This window comes from Pan troglodytes, chromosome 11 (assembly GCF_028858775.2).
Source record: "Pan troglodytes isolate AG18354 chromosome 11, NHGRI_mPanTro3-v2.0_pri, whole genome shotgun sequence".
NCBI classification, from domain to species: Eukaryota; Metazoa; Chordata; class Mammalia; order Primates; family Hominidae; genus Pan; species Pan troglodytes.
In genome coordinates this window covers 13564396-13582521 of record NC_072409.2, presented here as the reverse complement: position 1 = coordinate 13582521, position 18126 = coordinate 13564396, and the positions used below count along the sequence as shown (strand labels likewise).

Sequence of the window (18126 nt, the reverse complement as noted above, 5' to 3'; positions counted from 1 at the left end):
ATTAAATTACGTATATTTATTCACCCAAATCCAGTCTGGGAAGGTTCTTTCTGAAAGACAAACATTCTCTAGCCCTTGAAGTTGGCCTTTGGAGTGTTTGTTAAATATGAGACACAAAATACCAGATTTAATGAGTCAAAGAAATACTGACACACCAAACTAGTAAAATCCATTGTAGTTGCATCTGGATTGAAGAGCTTTAATCAAAAAGTGTATTGCACCACAGATGAATTTGCTACAGCAGTTTTCAAGAATACAATCCCTATTTACAACATGGAAGGAGAGCTCAAGATCCATCGCTCGTATAAAGGGCTATAGATACCGTCGCTAACACAGAAAGTTTTATACAAGTCAAAGTGCATTAAATCACTTAGAATATTTATTCCACGCTTCCTCTTAAAGCTGAAGGAAATTCAACATGCAGGAGGAAAGCCTAGTCAGTGAAGCCTCCCTAAAGTGAGTACAGACCTAGGAACGGGCCCCACAGCTACACCTAAAACTGCCGAGGAGTGGGGCCTGGGGTGCGTGTGGGACCAGTTCAATGGCTGGAGAAGCCACGGAGGCAGCGGACGGGCTTCTGTGGAAATGTAGCTGCCTTTGGCTGGCTGTGAGCTACCCAGTCTTAGAGATTCTTTCCTGGAACAGTTGAAAAAGGAAATCCTACTTTGAAAAAAGGCTACCTCTTACCCATCAAACTTGCAGAACAGAAGAGACTCCTGTTTCGTGTTCCCACCAGGTAAATGGAAATTCGTGTTCTAAACAAGGGATAACTGTGTCTGCAAGGAGGAGCCAGAGGAGGAGGTTAGTCACTGGAGAAGGGGCCTCTGGAAGGCAGAGAGCCCGAGCTGGGACTAAGGAGATGCTGCCCTGGCTTGGTTCTTCATGGAAATTTCGTTAGGTTAACGTTGCAAATGCATGTTTTTCTGTGACACATTTTATATACCTATTTTGGCCCTAAGCATGATTGAGAAATACAACTTTCCATCACTGGATAATGGATAATAAATTTAGGAGCTCCAGTTATTAATTTAGTTTTTTATTTAACCAGTGAAACTTTCATCAAACAATAAACGGTTTCCTTTTAGATTCAATATTGTGGCTTTTCCAGAACCAGCATGTTCCCTTTCCTCAGTAAACGAGGAATCCATAAAACAAGTTTTTGTTGGTTACTACCAGAGTCATGTGCATGCTACAAGTGCTGCAGCCAGCTGGGCGCCGTCTGGGTGTAGTGTCATTTTAAGTATTTGGGGTGGGATGAGGGAGAGAGAGCGGCTCCACAGACAAGGCAGACTGCCCCAATGTCTCCATCGAGGCTGGGGGACAGCTGCTGCCCCCATTGGAGACAGCGGACTGTCCTTCAGTAGAAGACAGGTGGTCTGCATCGCCCAGCGGCAGCGCGGCACAGAATCAAGACAAAGCACACGAGATCCCACTGCACTTCAGAGGGAGCAGTGCCAGAGTGCGAGTGAGAAGACAAAGGAACAGGAATCCTAGTTTTAGGAAGAATTTCCTCTGGACGCTCTGATTTTAAGAACACCAGTTAAATGGATTTTATAGTACAGAAGACATGTTTATAGTAGTGAAGAACTTCAGCTATAAAAAATAGTTTAAAATGGTTTACCAGCAACCTATCCAAGACAAGTACATTCATTAAAAAGGCAATTGAGTGTATTTGGTACTAAGGGTCTTTTCATATATTTGCTAGTTTTCTTAAGTAAAGTGGAGATACTGTCAGAAAGGTGCATTTTCCTCATTCATCCACACCGGCCCTTAAAGATGGATCCTCTAAAGTTCTAGGTGGTTTGAGAGACAAGGTGAAAGAATATTTTCTTGAGAGGAAGGGATAAAAAGCTTCTAACTCATCTGAATTTTTAAAAGCCACTCCCATAGAGTTCCCATGGAGTTGGCTGTTCCTGGCAGAGGCAGGTGGGTTTGGCCTGCCGGGCACCATCTCAAAGGGCCGTCTCTACCTCCAGTAGCAGCGCTACATGGTGACTCAGATGTGCCTGCCAGATGCTGATGGCTTCAGCTGTAAGTGCTACCGTGAAGTTAGAGGATTCAGGTGCAGATGGGGTGCTGGCTGGAGCTGGGATATTAGCAGCACTGTGGAAATCTGGGTAGTGCCAGGACCCTCCTGTTTGGTGACCAGAATGACAGGATCAGCTACCCCCTGAGGTTCAGGTCAGCCTGCAGGGAAGTGGGCCTTAGTCTTGTAAACAATGTTTAGACGCTTGTACAAAATACTGCAGTTACAGTGATTAAAAACCCACCCAGACTGGTGTGTCAGTGTTCTTTTCACAGAAAAAGTGTCAACCCACGGAGCTCCATCCTTGGGTAGTCCCCTCTAGGACCACGGTATCCGAGGGTTTGAGATAGACGGCCGGATGCTGCCCTTGGGAGCTGGTTTGGACCCAAACCATGACATCTGCATTTGAAACAGAAAAGGCTTCTGAGATGCAAATCAGGACTTGGTGCCAGGGAAACTGAACCGCCCCTCCCCTCCCGTGAGCCTGTCACTCCTGCCCCCCACGCATCCTGCCTCTGGCTCTGAGCAGAGCAAGAAGATGGTGCCAGTAACCAGTCTGCAGGCCCGTGCTCAGTACAGGAGGGAAATGAGAAAAACACTGAGTTGACAGGAACAAGGTAGTGGAACTGCAGGTATTTTTTCCTATTAGAGCATTTATGCAGACACTTTTGGAATTTGAGTGCTGAGCCAGACCTGGGGCTCTCGATAAAGCGCTATCAATGAAAATGCTTTGAAAAATATGTGGCCTGTTGGTCAAGTACAGCACAGACATTTGGGCACAAAGGATGTCATCGCTAAAAAGTGCTTGGATCAAGTTCATCCAAAAGCAGCCAAGCTGATCATGCAGCTGTGCTGGTACCTACATTCGGGTGTGGGGCCAAGGGGTCTTAAACTGCTGCTGCTGGGATGGTTGACAACCTGTCTTGGAAGCTGGAACAGTAGACCAGAGAACCCTACCTTATATTCCAGAGTTTCTTTGAGCATGTTCTCCTCCTCTTGGGAAAAGTTCAGCAACACTGACACAGCTTTTATAAGATGAAAAGCCTGAAACACAGTAAGTTTTGCTGCCATAGGCCTTGGTGAAGGTGAGGCGGGGTGGGGTCAGGGGAGCTACATGGCATTTCCTGCTCGCTTTGGTTAGCAGGACCAGGTGGTGGGTGACGCTCTGGCACTCTGAAGTTTGGCAGCAATGATAGGTTCTTTCTTCCCCTGCATCCTCGGGGGCCTGGCAGGCTTAAGGGAACTACCCCAGCAGCTACCCTACCCTTTGGCAGGACCCAGGAGCGATGGGTGGATTCCATTCCCGGCTTCCGGCCTCTGGCCTCAGCACCCAGGCCAGGATTTAGAAGTGGAGCCTATGTCTCCCACCAGGAGCCAGTTCCTGCACGGCCTCTCCCGCCAGCCGCTCACTCCGCAGGCCAACGCCAGCAGGAGAAATGACTGGGTGACCACAAGGGCGTCAAATCAGGATGTACGAGGAAAAGGGAGAAAGGGGCTGGGCAGGGGTCCCTGCAGGACAGACTGTAGGGCGGGGCCTCAATACCCAAAAGACACCTCAAAAGCCCTTTACCTCGGATTCGCGACAAGACATGAATTTTAAAACCACATGTTTAAGGTACTCAAAGTTGATCTCGCGGGCATCTGTCAGGTCAGTGTTATTCGTGACGGAAGGCGCCATGTTTGCCATCTCAGGTCCAGGTTTCTCCCGGACTTCGAAGAGCTCATTATCGGGTCTGATTTTCTGAAAAACCAGTGGGAAAGATGCTACACCGAACCCTCTGAGACAGGTGGAAAAAATCACACGGGAGGTTCACCTGGTCCAAACTATGATCACTATCGTAGGGCAAAAAGGGCCCCACCTGGGAAGGAAGCACCTCCAGGTGGGCTTGAGGAGGGAGTGACATCATTTGGGGAAATTCAGACATTGCGTTTTCCATGGCAAGAACACACGTCCCTGGGGCCTGAAGCTGCTCGCATCCCGCATCAGGCCAAGCACTCTGCCACACACACACTGTTAGAGCATCGCTGCGCTGGTGTGGCAGGCAACCCCACTTCCAGATGAGGATGCAGGCTCAGAGAAGGCAGGAACAGGGCTGCGGCCACGGAGCTGCTTCAGAGGTGCATGCAGGCTGGCAGGCTGTCCCACCAGCTAACGTTGGATTGCCCAGCGACCCCTTGCAATTAATTAGGGGGTGGAGGGAGCATAGTCAGGCGGCGAGGGACCTCAGGAGGACCGGGCACAGGCAGCAGGGGGAGTGCTGGGAAGTGGGGCCAGCTCCCGTGTGAGTACTCACCAGCTCCTTCTGCAGAGTCTTCCGGAGCTCCAGCATCCGCTGCTGCATCTGCTTTATGGTCTGCGACAAGCCCCACCCCACAGAAAGCCAATCATTAGATGCATGTTTCACCAAAGGAAACAGACCTGAAGATCCCACGGGATCCCCTGTACACCTGTGAGGAGCCTCTGCCCTGAGAAGTCATCCTGAGAGGCTGGTGCTCAGCTGTCGCATGCTTGTGCCTACGACTGTTGGGCTGTCATCCCTCTTGGGCCACTGCTTTCACACGCTTGAGTCTCCACGTCCCACAGGGGCCACAGTCCCTCTGTGTTGACATGAGTGCCCCAGCGCTGCCTATCCCTTCCCGGGGGCTTGGTCCACCACACACAGCCCAGCTGGAAAAGGCTCTGGACTATAGATTTTGCCCTCAAAATTCGATTTTTATGCTGTGATCCCCAAGTAGGATACTTAGGCGAGGACTTACGGTTCTCATCACTACTGCTCTCTTGAAATACATTAATAATCTGCAATGCTTATTTTGAACACCCTAAAAAGATCATGGTTTTTCTGCACGACTCATCAACATCCAGTTTTAGATAAATAATTTGGAAAATAATTTTTTTTTTTTTTTGAGATGGATTCTCGCTCTGTTGCCCAGGCTGGAGTGCAATGACACGATCTCAGCTCACTGCAACCTCCGCCTCCTGGGTTCAAGTGATTCTCCTGCCTCAGGCTCTAGGGGAGCTATTACAGGCACGCACCACCATGTCCGACTCATTTTTGTTTTTTTCTTCTTCTTCTCCTTCTTTTTTTTTTAAGATGGAGTTTCACTCTTGTTGCCCAGGTTGGAGTGCAATCAATGGTGCAATCTCGGCTCACTGCAACCTCCGCCTCCTGGGTTCAAACGATTCTCCTGCCTCAGCCTCCCAAGTAGCTGGGATTACAGTTGTGCACCACCACACCCAGCTAATTTTATTTATTTATTTATTTCAGACAGAGTCTTGCTCTGTTGCCTAGGCTGGATTGCAGGTGACATAATCTCAGCTCACTGTAACCTCTGCCCTCTGGGTTCAAGCGATTCTCCTGCCTCAGCCTCCTGAGTAGCTGGGATTACTGGTTCCCACCACCACGCCCGGCTAATTTTTGTATTTTTAGTAGAGACAGGGTTTCACCATGTTGGCCAGGCTGGTCTCGAACTCCTGACCTCAGGTGGTCCACCCACCTTGGCCTCCCAAAGTGCTGGGATTACAGGCATGAGCCACTGCACCCGGCCTTTTTTGTTTTCTTTAAGAGACAGCATCTCACTATGTTGCCCAGGCTGGATTCAGTCTTTGAACTCCTGGGCTCAAGCAATTCTCCCACTTCAACCTCCCGAGTAGCTGGGACTACAGCTGTGCGCCACCACGCCTGGCTAATTTTCTTTGATGTTTAAATAGTATTATGAGCCTTACATTTATTACACATTCCATACACATTCCATTATTCACTAGACATGCTGAGACATTTTCTCAACTAAAAACTTCATAATATAGGGAAAAAAATTTTTTTTTTTTTTGAGACGGAGTCTTACCCTGTCCCTGAGGCTGGAGTGCAGTGGCATGATCTCGGCTCTCTGCAACCTCTGCCTTCTGGGTTCAAGCAATTCTCCCACCTCAGTCTCCTGAGTAGCTGGGATTACAGGCGTGTGCCACCACGCCCAGCTAATTTTTGTCATTTTAGTAGAGACAGGATTTCACCATGTTGGCCAGGCTGGTCTCAAACTCCTGGCCTCAGGTGATATGCCCGCCTTGGCCTCCCAAAGTGATGAAATTACAGGCATGAGCCACCATGCCCAGTTTTAAATAAAAATTTATTCAAAGTCTCTGAATGGTAATATATCAAAATGCATTCTTCCATGTACCCCCAGTCCACATCCCCATTCTTGCACAGCGTGGCTGGAATTGTAAATACATTTTTCATGTATCAGAGTCATCACTGCCTCCTCCAGCTTTCCTAATTGTAATGTCTAATGTGACAGGAACTCCCGGGGAAGCCCCTGTCTTACTGCGTGGCTGGGCTTCCACTTTAAACAAAGCTGGGATAAGCTTTGTTTCCCCAAGCGAGGAATCCCCATTGTTTCTCTTGGGGATAGAATGACTGAGTCAGAGGACCACAAAAGTGTTTCTAACTTCTCACTGTGAGGCATTTTAAGTGACCTCCAACACACCCAATTTTGTAAAATGGCACCTTGTGGCTTTGATTTCTATTCTCTTGGCTGGCCATGAGGCTGGACACTGCCCCAAAAGTACATTGGCTACTTTATCTTACGTTATTTGGTTTCCTGGGTTTTCTTCACTCAGTAATTCATCTAATAGTTACTGAGTCCCTGCACTGTTCTAGGGGCTGGAGAAACGGCAACAAAAAAGACAAAAGTTCACCCTCGAGGGGAAAAGAATCAATAAACAGGCCGGGTGTGGTGGCTCACACCTGTAATCCCAGCACTTTGGGAGCCAAGGCAGGCGGATCACAAGGTCAGGTGTTCCAGACCAGCCTGGCCAACATGGCAAAACCCCGTCTCTACTAAAAATACAAAAAAAGCCAGGCACAGTGGCTCACGCCTGTAATCCCAGCACTTTGGGAGGCCGAGGCGGGCAGATCAGGAGGTCAAGAGATCGAGACCATCCTGGCCAACATGGTGAAACCCAATCTCTACTAAAAATACAAAAATTAGCTGGGCGTGGTAGCGCGCGCCTGTAGTCCCAGCTACTTGGGAGGCTGAGGCAGGAGGAGAATTGTTTGAACCCGGGAGGCGGAGGTTGCAGTGAGCTGAGATCGCGCCACTGCACTCCAGCCTGGTGACAGAGACTCCATCTCAAGAAAAAAAAAAAAAAAAAAAAAAATTAGCCAGGCGTGATTGTGGGCACCTGTAATCACAGCTACTCGGGAGGTTGAGGCAACAGAATCGCTTGCACCGAGGAGGCAGAGGTCGCAGTGAGCCAAGATCACGCCATTGCACTCCAGTCTGGGTGACAGGGGGAGACTCTGTCTCAAAAAAAAAAAAAAAAAAAAAAAGAATCAATAATCAAATCCGCAGTGTATCAGAGGGTATGAAGAGGCATGGAGAAGAGGCAGCATGGTGAGGGGTGGGGTTCTGGTGGTGAGGTTGGTCAGGGTGGCATAAAGAAAGTGAGGATGACCAGGGAAAGGCACTTCCAAACGGAAGGCTCAGCAAGTGCCAAGGCCCTGAGGTCGGAGGGTACTTGATGGGAGTGAGGCCCCTGTGGCTGAGAGGGAGTGACGAGGACAGGAGGTGCTCAGCTGGCAGGGGTAATGAGGGGCCACACCACACAGGGCTTTGCAGGCCTCTGCAAGGACTCAGGCTTTCATAAGAGATCAACAGAGACAGGCTTTCATCAGAGGGCTAAGACAAGAGTGCCAGGGAAACCAGTTAGAAGTCTGATACCATCTTCCAGAGAAGAGACAATGGTAACCTGAAGCAGGTGGCAGCGATGTGAAGTGGTGGATTCTGGGAAATGTGTGAAGGGGGTGCTGAAGGAATCTGCTAACGGCCTGGATGCTGGTGGAGAAAGAACCAAGGCAGATAGGACAACTCCAAGGCTTTTGCCGTCTACTGAGATGGGAAAGGTGGCATGGCAGCCAGGGAGCACAGTGAAGCCGAAGTGTGTTTTCCGATGTTTTGAGTTTCAGACACCTTAGAGCTCACGTGGAGACAGGTTTGTGAGGCTAGTGTCCGTGGAGCTGTCTGGGCGGGAGGTAGGGAGGGGAGTCAGCTGCGCAGGGCATGGCTGAGATCGCAGAGGAGGGCGCACAGTGCAGAGAAGAGCTGTGAGGGCTGCCCCTGCGCACGGCGGGTGGCAGTGGGAAGGAGACTGGCCTGTCAGAGGAGACGTAGAAGGAGCAGGCCATGGATGGGAGCTTCAGGAGGAGGAAGAGACGCCTGTCCAAGGCTGCCAACAGGCCAATCAGAGGGAAAATTAGGAACTGCCTTCTGGATTTAGCAATGCAGATGTTACTGATGAGCTTGACAAGAGTGTTTTTCTGTGGAGTGGTGGGGGAAAGGTTGAGAGAGGAGTGGGAATGGAGATGGCAGATATAGGAAGTTTTAACATGTCAGCACGGCAGGTGAGCAGAGACGCGGCAGCAGGGCAAAGGGGTGCGAGCCGAGGGCTTTCATAAGGTGCCTGCACAACGGCGCACCTCTCAGTAGATGGGACGATTCCAAGAAAAAACGACCTAAGCAAGAAGGGGGAGGCGGCTGGCGTAGTGCTTGGGGAGGTGGGGGAACAGGATATGAGGAGAGGCTGTGGCACGTCCCTTCTCAGAGAAGCAGGAGGTGGGAGCACCAGAGCGGGTGAGGCAGGGTTGAGGTGAAGAGAGGAGAGAAGGTAGACATGAAGTTGGGGTTAGGGGTAGAGGGGCGTGAAGGCCCACGGATGAGGTGGGGTTGCGGGGAACACTGGGCTGCCCGCAGGACCATGGTCCTGAGCTTCGAGGGGACCTGAATGCCCAGGTGATGGCACTCTCCAGCCAGGTCTGCCTCCATGGCTGCAGGCAGGGAGCAGGGAAGAGTTGGGTTTAGCCCAAGTTTAACCAGAGCTTGGCTAGGACAGTCTGAGGAAAGGGAGAGAGGCCAGAGAACCGCAGGTGTCGGGAAGGCAGTGATCCCATGACAGACACAGACCCGACGCTGAACAAGGAGGCAGGAAGGCAGCACAGCTGGTAAGGCCAGAGGCTCAAGGGACGGAGGTCCTAGGGGACAAACGGGAAATTTACAAACAGGCAAAACGAAACTGTGGGGTTGAGCAATGCGAGCTGAGGTGACACTAGGGAAAAAAGCAAGGCAGTCATTGCCAGAAGGGCTGGGATCGGAGTGACTGACAGGGCTGGGAGGGGCCAAGGGGGCTGGGCTTCTGGGATGCTGGCAATGTCGTGATTCGCATCGGGGTGGTTACATGGGTCTGCTTTCTGTTAATTCACTGAGACACACATTTGTTTTGTACACTTTCCTGTGTGTATTTTTTTTTCAATTAGCAATAATCGCGCCTTGGATAGACCTCATTGGCTACGATACTGCCACTGCTGCAAAGCTTCTGTATTTTATATTAGACATAATGAACACTTTCCCCCTTGTAAAAGATCTAAACACACACACACACGTGCACACACACACACAAACACACATACACAATTTGGGGGCAGAATTTCAGGCCAGAGCAATAGCCGGCTGGCATACTAAGCTTCACAGGACACTTTAAGAACCAGGATTAAATGAGATCCTGCATTTATATAGGTGGAAAGGCTGGAGGGTGAGGGGTGGGGACCATGACATTTATTGAGCCTCTACCAAATACCAGAGAGTTTATAAAGTTTATAGGATGGTTCACAAATACCTTCATTTCATAACCCCCTCCTCCCACCCAAACAAACCCTTAAAGGCAGCTATCAGTGCTTTACTTCCACAGCTGTAGAAAGGAAGTACAGATGAAAGAGGACTGTCGCTATGGCCTGGCTGGGGACAGCAGAGCTGGCAGGGAACAGGCAGGCTTGCAGCTGCCCAAGCCTGACACTTGGCCAGTTCTCCAGGGGGTGGGGAGAAGAGGGCTGGGGCGGGTGTGGAGGAGGACAGTGCAGGAGGAACGGAAGATCAGGAGGAAGGCCTTTGGGTGAGAGGGGTCATGGTTGCCAGGAGGTGCGGGGGATACCACAAAAAACCTCCAAGGATGGACTGGGTCATTTTAGGCCTGAGGGTGAGGACCTGGTGGAGACAGAAACAGCCATGCAAAAGGCATCCTCACCTTATTTTTCTCCAGAAGTTGCTGCTCCAAGTCCTGTTTCTCCTTCTGTAGCTGTGTGAGATCCATGGCCCCAGCCTCACCATTTGGTGTTCTTCCTGCAGTTGGAAGCTGGAACACAGGGTCCTGCATGGCCCTCGAGGTCACCTACAAGGTGGCAGCAGCAAATCGAGAGCCAGGACAGGTCAGGTGAAGCTGAGCCACAGGTACACAGGGAAGGGAGCCAGACTCGTCCCTTAGGTATGGGCATTGTGCTCCAATAGGCAACTGGCCAGGAAGCAATTCCTGGAGAAGATCCAATGCCCACAACTAATCACACGACTAGTCTTTGCTGGGATGAAGGGGCTTGCTCTCCCCTGCCTACCCACAGGGGTGCCATCTGTGATGGGCTCTTCAGGACTCATGGCCTCCTAGCCATATGAGTGCCCTACTTTATTTATTTATCTATTTATTTATTTATTGAGACGGAGTCTTTCTCTGTCACCCAGGCTGGAGTGCAGTGGCGCAATCTCAGCTCCACCAAGCTCCGCCTCCCGGGTTCACATCATTCTCCTGCCTCAGCCTCCCGAGTAGCTGGGACTACAGGCACCCGCCACCACGCCTAGCTAATTTTTTGTATTTTTAGTAGAGACGGGGTTTCACCGTGTTAGCCAGGATGGTCTCGATCTCCTGAACTCGTGATCCACCCGCCTCGGCCTCCCAAAGTGCTGGGATTACAGGCGTGAGCCACTGCACCTGGCCAAGTGCCCTACTTCAAAGAAAGGACCCTACATGCAGGGGAGCGTCCTGTCCACCATGTGTCCCCACTGCTGCCTCCTTAGGGGCACTCTCGGCACCTGCCCTGCATCTCGCTGTAGCACCCATGCAGGCGCAGCTGGGACTTACGTGCGACTCATTGACTGAGAGCGCTTCGGCCTGCAATGGGCCCCGCAGCCTCAGCAGGTCCTCCTGCTCCGCAACCACTGCAGCCTCCTCCGCCTTGAGGGTCCTCAGGGCCTCCAGCTCGGCCTGCAGCTGGTGTATCTGCAGCAGGGCAGAGTTGTGACCTAGGTCGGGGAGGAGGGGAGGGGGCACTGTGAGCCCAGTGACTCCATGCTGCTTGGTGGCAAGGCCGTCACAAGGCAGGATGCTGGGCCTGAAAAGGAGAGAAGGCTCAGCCAGGGACAGACTCCTCACCTCGCTCCAGCTGGAGAATCTCCTGCTCTTTCTGGAGAAGCACTTCGGTTTTTTCCCGCAGATTCTGTTCCTTCTCGTCTATTATGGCTGTCAGGTTAGCTGCCTTGGAGAGAAAAATCAACAAGAGGGAAGGTTGCGAGCAGTGACTCCATCTTCCCACAGAAATCTCCACTTCCCCGCTCTCCAGGGTACACCACGAATCCCTCCCTGAAGTCCACGACCCAGAGCAAACCCCCAGCTAAGCTCTGCTCCTATGAACATGCACAAATCCATTCTCCTTGGTAGGGGCCCTGCACGGGGGCAGTCGCCTCCCACTGCCCCCTGGCCAACAGTGGGTCAACTAGAGACGTGGCCATTCTGCCCAGCCCAACCAGCTGTCATAACTTCCATTTCCTGAGTGCCTGCAACATCCCCAGCACTAGACACGCATTTGATATATGTTGCCTCATTATAGAATAGTTTCCCAGAGGTGTAAGTAGAAGGCTAGAGTCCTCATCAGAGGAGACTCAGATTTGTTAAGGACTTACCAAAGGCCTAAAGCCACTTAACTAGAAGCTCTGGGGTCAGATGCAAAGTCTACCTTCAAGGGAGGCTTTCCCATACTTCCTGCAAAAACTCAACCCAACCTTACGTGGCCTCTGGGGCAGGTGGGCAATGATAGGTCACCTCACAGAATTAGAGCCCAGTAGGCCCATGGACATGGACCACTTTCCAGGTAATTATAGTTGAAAAATCAGAAAAGGGCATCCTATGGGGTGAGAGTTTCTTTATAACATTTGTCTCCCAGCTTCCTAGAGAGCACAGGGGCCCACGCAGCTGACTGCATTCCCTGAGTCCTGAGTCTACTACCCTACCCTGGAGAGACAGGCCCTCTCCAACAGTCTCACGGCAGGACGGGCCTGCTGCTTGTGGGACTGCAGGGGGACATCGCCCCTCAGCGTGAAACAGGGCCCACCTGTTGCTGGAACTCTTCCCTTTGCTTCCGCACCTCCTCCAGGGCTTGAGCCATGGCCACGCTCACAATTTCTCTTTGGCTCCATTCTTCCTACAATGCAGAAAACCACTGAGCCCCAAAACTTAGTTCACAGTTGTTTAGCTGTATGCCACGCAAGAAGCCCAGCAGACAGGGCATGGCTTTGCAGAGCCAGACCAACATGCTCCCCACTTCCCAGGCTCCCAGCCTGGCCCCTCCCTGCCATGCCCTCAGTATCCCTCTCAGAGCTATCCTGGCAGGCAACCCACCGACCTCTGGAAATGGTACACCACTGAGGATCGATTGCCCCACGAGCACCCCCGCCAGGACCCACACCAAGGCTAGGGGCCTATCCTGAAGAGCTGGTCTAAGGACAGTAGCCAAGAACAAGAAGTCAGACTCGCAGGCCACGTGAATGGAGTGGGGGACTGGAACAATTGGTTATGGAAAGAAGAAGAAGTAATGACCAGGGACGGTGGCTCACACCAATAATCCCAGCACTTCAGGAGGCTGAGGTGGGAGGATCGCTTGAACCCAGGAGTTCAAGACCATCCTGGGTAACACAGTGAGGATCTGTCTCTATAAACAATAAGAAAAATTAGCCGAGCATGGTGTCACATGCCTGTAGTGCCAGCTACTCAGGAGGCCGAGGCGAGAGGATTGCTTGTGTCCGGGAGGTCAAGGCTGCAGGAAAATGGATTCCTTCAAGCATCAGCTAGTGAGGGGCTAGGCTGACAAGACAGAACTGAGTCTCTGTGGCTCCAAAGTCTGCGCTAGCGCCTCAGAGCCACGTAAGATCCAGCACTGTGGGAGGTGGGGTTGACAGTGCCTGCTCAGGTTCACTGTGGCACAAAGCAGGGCCTGCAGCTTGCAGAAGCCACCAGGCCACCCATGCACGGCTGCCTCTGCGATGATTCTCCAGGATGGGCTTAGGGAACAGCTGCTTTGAAGAGCGTGGATGGAGAAAAACAATTCTAAATATATGTGCACCTAATAGGAGCACTTCAAAATACATGAAGCAAAGACAGACAGAACTAAAGGAAGAAAGAGACAAATCTACCATCGTAGTGGAAGATTGAGCACACCCTTCTCAGTAGCTGATGGAACAAGTAGACTGTTAAACTAAATATGGCCTTGATCTATCTCACCCAGAGCTTAGCGATTTTATTCACCTTCAAATAATCCACCTCAGGCTTCAGCAGTCCTCGCTACTATGAGAGGGTCCCATTCTTTTGTTTTTTTTTTTTCTTTTTTGAGATGGAGCTTCTCTCTTGTTGCCCAGGCTGGAGTGCAATGGCGCAATCTCAGCTCACTGCAACCTCTGCCTCCTGGGTTCAAACGATTCTCCTGCCTCCCCCTCCCGAGTAGCTGGGACTACAGGCATGTGCCACCACGCCCAGCTAATTTTTGTATTTTTAGTAGAGACCAGGTTTCGCCATGTTGGCCAGGCTGGTCTCAAACTCCTGACCTTAGGTGATCTACCTGCCTTGGCCTCCCAAAGTGCTAGGATTACTGGTTTGAGCCACTGCGCCCAGCCTCCCTCCCTCCCTTCTTCACTTCATTCCTGAGACAGAGTTTCATTTTTGTTGCCCAGGCGGGAGTGCAATGGCACGATCTCAGCTCACTGTAATCTCTGACTCCCGGGTTCAAACGATTCTCCTGCCTCAGCCTCCCAGGTAGCTGGGATTACAGGCATGTGCCACTATGCCCAGCTAATTTTTGTATTTTTAGTAGAGATGGACTTTCATCATGTTGGTCAGGCTGGTCTTGAATTCCTGACCTCATGTGATCCATCCGCTTTGGCCTCCCAGAGTGCTGGGATTACAGGGGTGAGCCACCACCCCGGGCCCATTTTATTTTCTATTTCATTAATTTGTGTGCTTATATTTGTTATTTCTTCCTTGAGTTTGATTTGTGCCTTCTTCTGACTTTTTGAGATGCATACATGGCTCAATTTTCAGGCTTTCTTCCTAAGAGATGCCACTGAGACTGAAATTTCCTTCCATGCACTGCTTTAGTTATACTTGACCAATTTTGATCCATAGTATTTACAAAATCATTTATTTCAAAATATTATAATTATTTTTTTGAGACAGAGTTTTGCTCTTGTCACCCAGGCTGGAGTGCAATGGCACAATCTCAGCTCACTGTGTGAGCCACTGTGCCCAACTTTATTTCAAAATATTTTAAAATTTCCATTGTGATTTTTTTCGTTGACCTATGGGTTATTTGAAAGTGTATTCCAGGCTGGGCATGGTGGCTCACGCCTGTAATCCCAGCACTTTGGGAGGCAAAAGTGGATGGATCACCTGAGGTTGAGAGTTCGAGACCAGCCTGACCAACATGGAGAAACCCCATCTCTACTGAAAACACAAAATTAGCCTAGTGTGGTGGTGCATGCCTGTGATCCCAGCTACTCAGGAGGCTAAGGCAGGAGAATCGCTTGAACCCAGGAGGCGGAGGTTGCAGTGAGCCGAGATCGCGCCATTGCACTCCAGCCTGGGCAACAGGAGAGAAATTCCGTCTCAAAAAAAAAAAAAAAAAAGTGTATTTCTTAAATGTAAACATATAAGAGTTTTCTATATGTTTACATTTAAATTTTTATGTTTTTGGAAATGGGTTCTTGCTCTATCACCCAGGCTGGAGTCCAGTTTGTGATGATAGCTCACTGCAGCCTCGACCTTCTAGGCTCAAGAGAGCGTCCTGCCCCAGTCTCCTGAGTAGCTGGGACTACAGGTGTATGCCTTGATGAACTGTGATGAAACCATCACCCTAATAAAAATAGTAAAAGTACCCATCCCCCAGAAAGCTTCCTCCTGTCCTTTTGTAATTTATTGTATTAATTTCAGTTATTCTATTTTTCAGGTCTAAAGTTCTATTTGATTCCTTTTTTAAAACTGCTGTCTTTTATCATAACTATAATAATAGAACTATTCCACACCTTGCTGAAATTTTAAATTTTGTCTTTTATCTCCTTAAACATAGTAAGCATATGATATCTGAGCCCTTGTGAGTCTGTTTCTTTTGTGTTGTTTTGTATTTTTGTTTACCTATCTTTGATTTTCTTTTTTCTAGTCACCCACGAGCACTAATAACCTGGGATCATTTTAATCCAAAATTAGCTAATGGGCTTTTCCTGGGCCACCCCGTGTCCTTCAGTTAGTGCAATCAAAGCTGGGGGCGGGGTGCAGATGGGGTGCTGGTTACTTCCCGTTCAAGCTTACTCCTAGCGTGTAGTCCTGTGGTGTGCCTAACCAAAGCTTTCAGGATCTCCCAGGCTGGATCCAAGCTTTAATAAAATTTAAACTCCAAATTTTATTCCCCTAACTCTGAGAAACTATGAAAAACTTAGATAAACTTCCAGCCTCTTCAGGATCAGCAGATACCACCACGGCAAAAGCTGCTTTGCATGCTGGACGGGAGTCCCTGGGCAGGATGGGCCATTCCTCAGTCCTGTAGGCTCCTACAAGCAGATGTTCTCTTATTTTGGCCAGTTTTTCTGGGAGTCCTCAGGTGAGCTGGTCTGAATTACCTAGTTTGCCTTTACTGCAAGTGGAAGCATCTCTCTAGTCTCATTTTAACCTGCTCTCATCAACCATATTCCCTACGACTCTACAGTGACTATTCTTCCCAGCGTTGCCAACAAACTCAGTCTTGTCAAATCTAATGGTCAGCTCTTTGTCTCCTTTCTTGACCAGTTGGCAGCATATGACAGAGTTCACTACTCAATCCTTCTTGTAGCGCTTTCTGCCCTGTACTTCCAGAGCCCCACATGCACCTGCTTTTACTGCTACCCTACCTGCGGCTCCATTGGCGTCTTCTCTCTCGGCCCCTCCTTTTGTTCTGAGCCTGTACTTGTGGGTGTGGCCCTGGCCTTCATTTTGGCCTCTTTTCTATCTGCACTCATTGATAGCCATTTGGCTGTAATTTTGCCTATGAGCTATGCTGATTGATGGTTTCCTAATTTAAAGTTTTGTGTGTGCGTGTGTGTGTGTGTGTTTGAAATAGGTTCTTGCTCTGTCATCCAGGCTGGAGTGCAGTGGTACGATCTTGCACACTGCAATCTCCGCCTCCTGGGCTCCCAAGCAGCTGGAACTATAGGCACAAAGGCTTCCTAATTTATATGTCTACTCAGAATCTGCTCCAATTTCCAGACTTGTCAGCCTACAGACTACTAGATATGCCTGTTGGGTAGGCCTCTGAAGCTCAACATGCCCAAAATGGAATCCACTCTTGACATACCTCCCAGGACCCCCATCTCAGTGAATGGTACGTACCCTATTCATTCAGTTACCCCAGTGGTTCTCTGCCAGCAGTGCTTTTGCCCCCACGAGACATTTGGCAATGTCTGGAGACACTGTGGTTGTCCTAAGTGGGGCTGCTACTGACATCTAGTGGGTAGATGCTCCTAAGCAGCTTATCATGCATATATGCAGCAAATACAACAAAGAACTTCCAAAACAGAGAACCCTCCACAACAGAGACCCATCCACAACAAAGAACCATTCACAACAGAGAACCACCCAAAACAAAGAACCATCCACAACAGAGACCCTCCACAACAGAGAACCCTCCACAACAGAGACCCTCCACAACAGAGACCCTCCACAACAGAGAACCCTCCACAACAGAGAACCATCCACAAGAGACCCTCCACAACAGAGAACCATCCACAACAGAGACCCTCCACAACAGAGAACCATCCACAACAGAGAACCCTCCACAACAGAGAACCCTCCACAACAGAGACCCTCCACAACAGAGACCCTCCACAACAGAGAACCATGCACAACAGAGACCCTCCACAACAGAGACCCTCCACAACAGAGACCCTCCACAACAGAGAACCATCCACAACAGAGATCCTCCACAACAGAGAACCATCCACAACAGAGATCCTCCACAACAGAGACCCTCCACAACAGAGAACCCTCCATAACAGAGAACCCTCCACAACAGAGACCCTCCATAACAGAGAACCATCCACAACAGAGAACCATCCACAACAGAGAACCCTCCATAACAGAGAACCCTCCATAACAGAGATCCTCCACAACAGAGACCCTCCACAACAGAGAACCCTCCACAACAGAGAACCCTCCATAACAGAGAACCCTCCACAACAGAGAACCATCCACAACAGAGAACCCTCCACAACAGAGAACCCTCCACGACAGAGAACCCTCCACGACAGAGAACCATCCACGACAGAGAACCATCCACGACAGAGAACCCTCCACGACAGAGAACCCTCCACGACAGAGAACCTCCACAACAGAGAACCATCCACAACAGAGATCCTCCACAACAGAGAACCATCCACAACAGAGACCCTCCACAACAGAGACCCTCCACAACAGAGACCCTCCACAACAGAGAACCATCCACAACAGAGATCCTCCACAACAGAGAACCATCCACAACAGAGATCCTCCACAACAGAGAACCCTCCACAACAGAGAACCCTCCACAACAGAGAACCCTCCATAACAGAGAACCCTCCACAACAGAGACCCTCCATAACAGAGAACCATCCACAACAGAGAACCATCCACAACAGAGAACCATCCAGAACAGAGAACCCTCCATAACAGAGAACCCTCCACAACAGAGAACCATCCACAACAGAGAACCCTCCACAACAGAGAACCCTCCATAACAGAGAACCCTCCACAACAGAGAACCATCCACAACAGAGAACCATCCACAACAGAGAACCTCTACAACAGAGAACCATCCGGCCTCAAACGTCAATAGCGCTGAGGTGGAGAAACTCTGAGTTATACAAACCAAACCTAGGTGTCATCTACAATTCCTATTTTTTTCTCATTCCTAAGTCCTAAAAGCTCCATCTCAGGCAGGGCATGGTGGCTCACGCCTGTAATC

The 18126-nt window shown here is 50.0% G+C and overlaps 1 protein-coding gene and 1 non-coding gene across 12 annotated transcripts in view; both read right to left on the bottom strand.

The window, feature by feature from the left end:
- Positions 1-160: 160 nt before the first annotated feature.
- The window catches only part of GOLGA1 (golgin A1), a 63225-nt gene continuing 45259 nt past the window's right edge, over positions 161-18126 (bottom strand). For 8 of the 11 annotated variants that reach the window (XM_001142840.6, XM_063788328.1, XM_054658410.2 and 5 more), the window contains 8 exons: positions 12223-12312; positions 11268-11370; positions 10977-11137; positions 10095-10238; positions 4321-4380; positions 3597-3767; positions 2984-3070; positions 161-2425 (listed from right to left, as the gene is read on the bottom strand). In XM_001142840.6, coding sequence (XP_001142840.1) covers positions 2345-2425; positions 2984-3070; positions 3597-3767; positions 4321-4380; positions 10095-10238; positions 10977-11137; positions 11268-11370; positions 12223-12312 — 897 coding nt within the window. In that variant the 3' untranslated portion in view covers positions 161-2344. The remainder of the gene's footprint in view (positions 2426-2983; positions 3071-3596; positions 3768-4320; positions 4381-10094; positions 10239-10976; positions 11138-11267; positions 11371-12222; positions 12313-18126) is intronic. The other 3 variants (XR_010148851.1, XR_001721004.4, XR_010148852.1) reach the window with 1 other exon arrangement.
- Positions 9250-9388, bottom strand: LOC112204510 (U4 spliceosomal RNA). Its single transcript, XR_002938142.1, has one exon. It is a non-coding gene; the product is annotated as a U4 spliceosomal RNA (small nuclear RNA).